Genomic DNA, 10,855 nt, shown 5'->3' with positions numbered 1-10,855 from the left:
GAAGAACTTCTTCACTGAAAGGGTTGTGAGGCACTGGAACAGGCTGCCCAGGGAAGTGGTGGAGTCACCATCCCTGGAAGTCTTCAAAAGACGTTTAGATGTAGAGCTTAGGGAAATGGTTTAGTGGGGACTATTAGCGTTAGGTCAGAGGTTGGACTCGATGACCTTGAGGTCTCTTCCAACCTAGAAAATTCTGTGATTCTGTGATTCTGTGAAATAAGCTTTCTCCTCAAAGGCCTCAGTGGCAGAGACAACAGCCATAGCCATGGACACAAAGACCTGGGTCCTGTTGGGACTTTGAGCTTTGCCACAACCATTACTCTTCTCCTCACCAGGCTGAGGGACTCCTGGACTTCCAAATCTTCCACTGCTTGATTCAGACCCTTCTGTTGGTAGTGTCACATGGGATCTGAGCTGAGTCTGATAACAAGGATCTTCGTGGTGTTCCTGCTCCTCGTAAGGCAGTTCTTAAGGAAGCTGGCCTGGCTCCTGGTGAGCAAACAGCACTGCTCGTATGGCATCCCTCGTGGTGCCCAGGCCCCCTCCTCCTAGGCACTGCTCACTCATCAGGGTCCCAGTCTGCCCTCATGTGTGGGTTTCCTCTTCTTCTGGTGCAGTTCTGGGTTTTTCTCCTTGTAAATGTCAAGAGGTTCCTTTAGGCAAAATCCTTCAATTCCTAAAGATTCCCTCACACTGATGCTCCATGCTGTCAGTTGTTTGTGTCTGCAAGCAGTCAGTTCAGCCATCGTGTGATTACGCACTCTCTGACAAGATAGCAGCATCAGGAGCTACAGGAAAGTTTGGATAATACAGGAGTAACCAGTGGAAAGGAATTGCAGTACGGACTCACAGAAAGGCAGGGGATGGAAGGCTGCCACGTTCCACCTCTTCTGTGCTTCCATCTCATGCATGCTGTCAGTTTGTCTGGACTTGTGTCCTGAATGTTATGGGGCTGTGCAGGTAAAAATTTGAAGGCCTGTGCCAACCTTCTAGGGTTGTTTGTGTCTTTTTTTTCTCTCCTGCTCTTTCATGTTAGCAAAGGAAGCTCCATCAACGTGGAAACGACTCCTGAAGTAGGCATCCCAACCCAGCAGGCTCCTTGCGGCGTCTCAGCCAACCACACACAAGTCACCTCAGCAGCAGCTTCCAAGCCAGGGGCCTGCTGCTGGCCTTGCAGCTTCTTGTGGAGACACAGCCAAGCCTTGTGCCTGCTGCTGCCCACTCAAGGACTCAAGCAGAAGGGACAGGACAACCCATCTGGGGGCCTTTTTCTGCCTGGGTCCTCCTGGGTCTGGAGGCAGAGGGGATCCCCCAGTCAGCATGCCAAGCAGGTGCCTTCTGCTGGCCTAGCAGGGCCACTGGCAGCTGTCAGCCCAAAAGTGCAGCTCCCAGGGAGAAGCCAAGGCTGACCTGCCACCTCCAGACACAAGTGACCTCACAGTCACTGCCATGGTCACATTGCTCCTGCTGGGGCAGGAGATCCTGAGGCAGAGCTGAGCTCCTCAGACATCCCCACCCATCTCCTCCTTGTGGCCCACAAGCTGATCAGATCAGGGTGAGCAAGAGACTAAAGATAAAGGGAAGCGACTATAGGCTGTGTTTTGGCTTGAAGGGAAACTTTGAGGTCAGGCATAAGAGTAGTGGATTCCTGTCACGGTGTGGAGTAGCATTTAGGTTTGGGGATCAATGTCACTGGTTAAAATAGGGGAATGGCTTTACATGACTGTTTTAAGCCAGTGTTACAGCAGAATCAACATTGCCTGAATGTTCTAACCTCACAGAAATCATTAATTTCTGCTGGCCAAACTCCTTTTCCCTCCCTCAAATCTTACATCTCTCCTGGCCAGGCTTCTCCTGACTTCCCCATATCAGTCATCTTCCTAGGGGCAGCTTTCAGATGGCTTTCATGATCTCAGAGTATCTGTCTCATATCTGTTGGGTACTCCTGTCTTAAGACTGACATGGCACCTAAGTCAGGATGGAAAATAACTCAAAGGCTGTATATGAACCCTGAACAATGTGCCCAGCAGTTCTTGTATCACCCCAAAATTTTGTTTCCTGCCTCCAACGTTTGGATACAGAATAGCTTCTGTGCACCCAGGCTATCTTTTTCCAAACCCTCATGCATGGTTCAGTTTGCCCCAAGCATCTTGGAGGCAGTGGCCCCCTCTGTGTAGAAAACTGAAAGCAGTCCTAAAGGATGACTTCAGGCAAAAGCTGACACCTCTGACATGACAACCCCTACCCAAGACCTCTTCCTCTATGGGGCCTACCAGGTACTTAGAAAGAGCCGATCTCAGAAACTACATGCACAGCAAGTGCCTTCTGCTGCCCTACCATGGACACTGGCAGATGTGAGCCTAAAGGCACAGATCCCAGCCAGGAGTCAAGGGTGACCTGTTGGCTACTTCAGAAAGAGCTCACCTCACATGCCATTTAACAGCCATTTGCTTCCTGCTGAACTTAGTGTTTCTGATACACCAGTGAGCAAAGAATACCACACCTACAAAGCACCGCCTTTTTTGCCCAGGAGCTGCCAAGGTGGAAATAATCTGGCTGTGATCCTCCAAGCTCATGGCACACCTGCTGGGCTCCCAGCCTCTCTGATGCACAGGAGCCAGTTCCGTGCCAGTCCTGGGAGGTGATATGGCAAGAGGGACCTTGTAGACAATGTTCCAGCCCCATGCCTGTTGGCGGTCTCTCAGCTCCTTGTGCACAGTGAAGATCACACTCACATCCAGAAGCCTGAAGCTGGCCTAGAAGACACTCAGGGGAAGCACCCTTCCAGCCCCAGCCCCAGCTGGAGGTGCTGCTCTGCAGAGCGAGGGGGCTGTGGTGCCTGTGGCACGGGGGCACTCTGCAGAGGTGTGCTGGGCAGGCTGGGAGGCAGACCCAGCTCAGGGGGTCACTGCCATTGCCCCAGGGCTGCAAGGAATCACTCACCAGGCTCCTTTGCTGGGGCTTTTTTGAGCAGTGGGGCTGCAGATCTCTCCTCTGCCTGCTCACACCAGACTGAGCACAGGAGCTCTGGTCAGTCCACCTTGGAGGAGATCCCCCCTTAGGAGGGAAGTGCTGCAGTGGAGGCCAGCTGTGCCACTGCCGTGCCCACTGCCTGTCCCTGCCTGCAGTCCCAGCACAGCCCCACAGCAGCACTGGCACCAAGCTCCAGGAGCAGCCGGGCCTGACCCCACCAGCAGGGCTCAGCAGGACAGGGCGGCAGTGGCAAGAGAGCAGCTCTGCATGCCCCAAGCGCTGGTGCTCCCTGGCCGTGCTGCTGGGATGGGACTCTTTGCCTCTGCACCCCTGCACATGGGCACTGCCCCTGCAGAGCCAGACCAGGTCTCAGAGGAAGGATGTCAGACAAAAAAGGCAGTTAAATCTTATCTTCCTTAAGGTTAAATTCACATAGAGCATAGCTTCACATGCACAGAGCCTATGAGCTATGTTCAACGGGTACATCCATATCATTTTAATGGGTGTTTATTAGCTGAATTAATGTAATAAAAATATGCACAAACACAACCACACACACAAAAAAAAAATACAAACAGGTATACTGGCTCTTTCTCCAATTATTGATATTCCAAGTCATGTGCAGAAGCAGATCAGATATTTCTTGCATCCAAGACACATCTAGTCATTAATTTCCACAAGGCATGCTTGAGCTCCTGGTTCTTCATGCTACAGATAAAGACGTGCTCAACTAGAGACACCACTGAGTACAGAACTGCCACCACCAGGTCCAGGGATGGGGAGGAGATGGAGGGAGCTTCAGGCAGGCAACCATGACAGGCCTGAGGGAGACGGACACCATGGCCAGGTCAGGGAGGCACCTGGAAAAGGCTTTGTGCCAGCCCTGCTATAGAGACGAGAGGACTGTCACCTAGATCCACAAGGTCTAATCCAAATACACTGCTCCTCTGCGTGGCAGCTGGGCTCTTGGCCCCGAGCCCCTTCAGGATGCTGAGGATGCTCCAACAGCACCAGAGGAGATGGAAAGAGAAGGATACTGAGACCAATGAATTTATCACTGGTATCTTTATTGTCTTTAACAGCAAAGGAAACATGATCTCTGTGTACATTAAATTAAAGGGTAAAAACTAAGACAAAATGTAAAATTCAGAATGCTGAGAACTACACTACTAAAAACAAAATAAAATATTGTTAAAATATTAACAGAGAAAAATAATTTTTAAAAGGTTGTGTCATTTTCCCAAATACCCTTTTATTTCTGTTAGGATTATTATTAATGAAAATTTTATGATAACACTAATAATGATAAAATGATATGATATAGTATGAATCAAAATATTTGCATATTATAAAGAATACATCCTCTGAATACATCACAGATGCTAAAGAAGCATGTACGGAAACAATTTCCTCACTGCATTCTTGAGCTCCTGATTCCTCATGCTGTAGATGAGGGGGTTCACTGCTGGAGGCACCACCGAGTATAGAAATGACACCACCAGGTCCAAGGATGGAGAGGAAATGGAGGGAGGCTTCAGGTAGGCAAATATGGCAGTACTGAGGAACAGAGAGACCACGGCCAGGTGAGGGAGGCACGTGGAAAAGGCTTTGTGTCGTCCCTGCCAAGAGGGCATCCTCAGCACTGCCCTGAAGATCTGCACATAGGACAGCACAATGAAAATAAAACAACCAAAGGCCAAAAAAACACTAAAAACAAGTGCCCTAACTTCCCTGACGTAGGTATTTGAGCAGGAGAGCTTGAGGATTTGGGGGATTTCACAGAAGAACTGGTCCACAGCATTGCCTTGGCAGAGGGGAAGGGAAAATGTGTTGGCCGTGTGCAGGACAGCATTGAGAAAGCCACTGCCCCAGGCAGCTGCTGCCATCTGGGCACAAGCTCTGCTGCCCACGAGGCTCCCGTAGTGCAGGGGCTTGCAGATGGCAACGTAGCGGTCGTATGACATGACAGTGAGAAGGGAATACTCTGCTCCAACCAAGAAGAAGAAAAAGAAGACCTGTGCAGCACATCCTTGATAGGAGATGGCCCTGGTGTCCCAGAGGGCATTGGCCATGGCTTTGGGCAGAGTGGTGGAGATGCAGCCCACGTCGAGGAGGGCGAGGTTGAGGAGGAAGAAGTACATGGGGGTGTGGAGGCGGTGGTCACAGGCTACGGCGTTGAGGATGAGGCCGTTGCCCAGGAGGGCAGCCAGGTAAATGCCCAGGAAGAGCGCGAAGTGCAGGAGCTGCAGCTTGTGCGTGTCTGCGAATGCCAGCAGGAGGAACTCACCCACTGAGCTGCTGTTGGGCATTTGCTTGTTTTGTGTATGTTGTCCTGCTAAAGGAAGAGAAATAGAGTGATAATATATCAGGATTATCTGAGAAAAAACAGTTCATTTTTTTCAGTTAAACCTCTCAAAGCATTTGCCGAACTGCATGTAGACAATTGGCAGATCCCTTTCCTTCATTGGTTGTTCCTTCAGTTGTTCTCTGCTGGCGTGTCCTTAAGCTGCAGGGCAATTGCACTAAGGAGGTTCTCCTGAGAAGAACCTGGACACTGCTGAGAGCAGAGGAATCCAGGCTCAAAGCACACATCTCCAGATCCCCCACCCTGTCCCCCTACTCCCCTTCCCCCAAGCACACCGAGGGCTCTCCCCACGGGCATGTGAAACCCCCGTCCCCAGCCAGCCTGCAAACAAGACCAGCAGCAGCACGGCCAGCTGGAGAAGCCAGGAGGAATGCCAGCGTGCTGCTGCCAGGGGAGGCAAGGCCAGGGAGGGACAGACGGACACTCAGCAGACCCTCCTGTGCTGCAGCTCTGCCTGCAGACAAGGCAGCTCCTGCTGGGGACAGCGGGGGCTTGAGGGCAGAGGCTGAGCTGGTGGGAGAGTAGAACAGGGGGTGTCCCAGGGAAGGCGCCTGCTGTGCAGGGGGTTGTGGGGAGGTGCCTGAGCCCTCCCTCGCACAGCATTTGTGGCAGCAGCTCCCTCTCACCGCCTGCCCAAGTCCCTGCTGCCTCCCTGCTGGATGATGGTTCTATGTCCCCACATCTCCTCCCTGTCCATGCTCACAGACCACATCCATGCTTCCACTGCACTGCAAGATTCAGAAAGCACAGAAACTAAAAAAGCCTTCCTCTTCAGATTAACCAAGCGTCAGTTTTCCTCTGGAAATGCCCTTTTTTAAATGCCATTGTGTATAGCACATTCCATTCCACATTAAATATAGAGTAAAAGCCATCCTCACAGATGCTATCAGCTGTCGGATGTGCCAGCTGCAGAAGACCCCTCTGGCAACCCCACCTGCATGGCCCTGCTGCCAGAGCCTCACGGTGCCAAGAGCCTGCAGATGTGTCCTGCCACACGCTGCCCTCTGTTGTTGCGCTCCTCAGTGCCTCCAAGCCCTCTCTCCTTCTCTCCTCTCCCGTGCCAGCTGCGGTCAGAGCCCCCAGCCCTGCTGCGCTGTGCAGAGGAGCTGCTCCTGGCCACAGCTGTCTCTCTGCAGTGCTTGCCAGGAGCTCCGCTTGTGCCCAGGAGCCCGGCCCAGCTCAGCAGCACAGCACCTGACCATGGCATCGCTTGCTCTGTGCCCTTGGGCTCCCTCGAGGTGTCCCTCAGGGCTGACAGCTCCCCAAGGCAGCAGGGTCTCTGCTGGGGTTTGCTCATTGAGGCAGACTGAACTGATCATCTACTGCTCCTCTCTGAACACAAGATTTTTAGAAGTGTGATTTGTGCTGCTGGACTGTGGTTGTCAAACATGATGTGCTTTAACCTGGCAGGCAGCTCAGCACCACACAGCAGTTAGCTCACACCAACCCCCCCACATGCTTATCGGTTCAGGTCAGGGCAGTTGAAAGGACTGAAATGGTAGAGAAAGAATTATAATAGCAATTATTTTTAGTACTATTATTTTCATGTACAAAGCAAGCTATACACAGTGCAATTGCTCATTACTGACTGATGTCCAGCCTGTCCCCAACTAGTAGAACATTGTGGTAACCATCTGCACCTGCTCTTCTTTGACCTTCAACAAGTCCACAAATGGAAGGGTCCTCCCAGGAACTGGGCAAGGTAGACAGCTCTTTAACATCCTCTCTCTTGAAGGCAGCTATCCCGAAACTCCACCTGTACCCTTTTGGATCTTGGAAGTACCCTCTCGTGGGGAAGTCTATGTCAAGGTTTCATAGATCAACATTCCTCTCCCTCCTTTCTTTTCTGGGCAGTAGTTCTCTTCCATTCTCAGGAGCCTGATTGTCACACCCTCTGTTTTCTCCTGCATGTAGAGGCAACGGATCCTGGCACAGGTTTGTGCTCTGGCCTAGCAAGAGCAGACCTGGGGGGTCTGGTCTAGTCTGGGGCCTGTCACAGTGGCTGGAGTGGCTGCGGGACATGTCAGAGGTGTTGGAGTAGCTGCAGGGCCTGTCCCAGGGGTTGGAGTGACACTGACTGAGGCTGCCTTTGGAATTCCCTTTGGAATTGCCAAGGTGATAACCCCTCCTTTTCAAGCACTTCTGCAGTTTTTAAGGATTCTGCACGTGCTCAGGGGGGAACTTCCAAAGCACTGGAGGTGCCCACTGCTCTAGGTGCCTGCCCAGATCCTCCCATGCTCCCTGTCACTCCTAACTCTCCGGCCTTGGGGCAGGTCTCTGGAGGGCATTCTTCAAGAGCTGTTTATCCATAAACAATAGCTGAAAGACATTCTGGAGACATCACAGTGGGCCCATCCCATGGATATTCTAAGCTTTTTAGAGCTAGTGTAATTACCCTGGAGGAGAAGGGGGAGGTGAAGAAGTGGAGAAGTGTCCCTCCCTTTTCCTCCCCTAGATTAGCTCCTTAAAGCAAAAAGGTGAAGAGTGTAGTTCTTAATAGTTTCTGAGTGATGGTTCCTGAGGTATGGAGGTGATGGCAATGCTCAGTACAAAGAACAGATTTGTCACATGACCAGTAATTTTCCTGACTCATAAGCCAGTGCTACACAACATAGCAAAATAACTTTAAACCAGACCCAGGAATGATAAAGAGCACAATGGGAACACGTGCAGTAAGTAATGTGCTATACAACACATTTCTGAAAACAAGCCCAACAGACCTGAAATCCAAAATGTCGACCTTGTGATCAGCAACTATTAAACTGGTCTAATGTTTATAACAATTTAACTTTAGCACTCTGTGGTAAGATCTGTCCTTATCTCAACCCTTTGTGCCCCACACCGTGTGCCAAAAAGACTTCTGTGGTTTAACGCGGCAGTTCGAGTACATGGAATTATTTGAAGAGGTCCAGAGGAGGGCCACAAAGGCGATCAAGGGGCTGGAGCACTTCTGCTATGAAGGCGTGCTGAGAGAACTGGTACTACTCAGCACCGGAGAAACCTTAGAGCAACCTTCCAGTACTTAGAGAGGACCTACAGGAAAGCTGGGGAGACAGTCTTTGTCTGGGAGTGTAGTGAAGGGACAAGGAGTAATGACTTTAAACTAGAAGAGGGCAGGTTTAAATTAGATATATGGAAGAAATTCTTTCCTTTTAGGATGGTGAGGCATTGGAACAGGTTTCCTGGAAAAGCTGTGAATGTCCCATCCCTGGAAGTGTTCAAGAACAGATTGAAATGAGTTTTGAGCAACCAGATCTAGTAGAAGGATGGTTGGAATAAGAGGATCTTTAAGGTCCCTTCCAACCCAAACCATTCTATGACTCTATGATCCCATGTTTCTATGATTATCTGTGACACTGCTACCATTGTCCTTGTGAAGCCCATAATGTCTCTCCTCAGAGATTTTAACCAAGATTTTTGGTTAGTCCAGCTGGCATCCTGTTACAAGTGGTGTCCCCCAGGGATCGGTACAGCGACCTATCTTGTTTAATGTCTTTATTGATGACCTAGATGAGGGGATTGAGTGTACCCTCAGTAAGTCTGCAGATGACACCAAGTTGGGTGGTAGTGACGATCCGCATGAGGGTAGGGTGGCCCATCAGAGGGACCTGGATAGGCTGGATTTCTGGGTTGAGGTGAATGGGATGAGGTTCAACAAGGCCAAGTGCAGGGTCCTGCACTTTGGCCACAATAACTCCATGCAACACTATAGGCTTGGGGCAGACTGGCTAGAAGACTGTGAAGAGGAAAAGGACCTGGGAGTGTTGATGGATGCTCGGCTGAACATGAGCCAGCCGTGTGCCTAGGTGGCCAAGAAGACCAAGGGTTTTCTGGCCTGTATTAGAAATAGATCAGCCAGCAGGAGCAGGGAGGTGATCATCCTCCTGTACTCGGCTCTGGTGAGGCCACACCTCGAGCACTGTGTTCAGTTTTGGGCCACTCATTACAAGAAGGACATCGAGGTCCTGGAATATGTCCAGAGAAGGGAAACCAAACTGTTGAGGGGGCTAGAGTACGGGTCTTATGAGAAGAGGCTAAGAGAACTAGGATTATTTCCTTTGGCGAAGAGGAGGCTCAGGGGAGACCTCATTGCACTCTACAACTTCCTGAAGAGAGGTTGTGATGAAGTGGGGGTCAGCCTCTTCTCTCAGATAACTAACTAATGATAGGATTCGAGGAAATGGCCACAAGTTGTGCCTGGGGATGTTTAGATTAGATATCATGAAAAACTTTTTCTCTGAAAGAGTAGTCGGGAACTAGAATGGTCTGCTCAGGGACATGGTGGAATCACTGACCCTCAGTGTTCAAGAAGCACCAGGACAAGTTGCTAGGAGATATGGCTTAGTAGCTTAGTGAGTAGTATTAGTGATAGGAAGGTTGGACTAAATGGTCTTGTAGGTCCTTTCCAAATTTGTGCTTTTATGATTTCGATGACTCTATCATAGGACAAGGGGAATGGTTTTAAACTTCAAGAGGGTAGATTTAGATTCGATAGTCAGATGAAATTCTTGACTTGGAGGTAAGGCACTGGCACTTGTACTGTGGCTCCAGAGGTCACCCAGAGGGAGTTTGGATCAGCCCATGCCCTTGTGTTTGAAGGAACAGCTGGTGAGAGTGGAGAGGCAGCAGTGAAATCATGGGAACAGCAGAGTGAGAGCAAGGTGGTGAAGAGAAGTGGTTGTTCTGCAGCCTTCATGGAAGTGTGGGACAGCACAGGAAAGCATGCAGAGGAGAAGGCAGAGGGCTCTGACAAGAATGGAAGGCTGCAGCAGCACTGACACCTTTGTCCCCTTGGCCATGGCTTATGAGAAGATGTGTTTTACTCATGGCATTGGGACTATGAATTCTCCTTTCAACCTTTCGCAAACGCTGGAAGGTGTCATACCATTGTCCTTCACATGACATTATGGGCATCGCCCCCTGCCCCACAGACCCCAGGAAGAGTGAGACACGGGGATGCTGTGGGTGCAGGATCTCCCCTCCCAGTGGCTGGGGTCAGGCCTTGGCCCTTCTGCTTCACCAAAATAAACAGTGATTTTCTCAGCACAGTGCCTTTGCCAACCTGTAATCATGGCTTCCAGTTATCTGCCCTAACAATTCCCATGGGAGGCTTTGTGAGTAACCGAATAAAATAGCCAACAGAGTAATGAGTATTCTAATACTACAGAATAGTGTAGCCAACAGAGTTGACACAGGTACTCTGATATAATGACAGCCATCAGAAAGCTGATCCCAGTTAGATGACTGATATGGGGAGGTCAGGAGTAGCCTGGCCAGGAGAGACGTCAGATTTGGGGGAGGGAAGAAGAAGGGAAGAGGAGCTCGGAAGCTTACCTTTGTAGAGGTAAGAGGGTTCCTGTAATGTTGATGCTGCTGTAACACTGACTTCAGTCTTGTAACGCCTTTAAACAATAACAATAATCCCTCAACCTAAACGTTAGTCTAACATGCTGACAGGAATCCACTATTGTAAAGCAAAACTCAAAATATCACCTCAAGTAAACTCAGCCCATAGCG

The 10,855-nt window shown here is 50.2% G+C and overlaps 1 protein-coding gene across 1 annotated transcript; it reads right to left on the bottom strand.

Annotated features, from left to right (window-relative positions):
* Positions 1–3,605: 3,605 nt before the first annotated feature.
* On the bottom strand, positions 3,606–5,282 carry LOC309888291 (olfactory receptor 14C36-like; the record flags this gene model as incomplete). The annotated part of the gene is made up of 2 exons (XM_082780530.1): positions 3,606–3,653; positions 4,389–5,282. 2 exons carry the CDS (start codon positions 5,280–5,282, stop codon positions 3,606–3,608), a joined length of 942 nt encoding a protein of 313 aa, XP_082636656.1.
* Between the last annotated feature and the right edge of the window lie 5,573 nt (positions 5,283–10,855).

The sequence above is a fragment of the Aythya marila genome, assembly GCF_965140915.1.
Source record: "Aythya marila genome assembly, chromosome: 28".
Classification (NCBI taxonomy): Eukaryota; Metazoa; Chordata; class Aves; order Anseriformes; family Anatidae; genus Aythya; species Aythya marila.
This window is presented reverse-complemented; position numbering and strand designations above follow the sequence as displayed.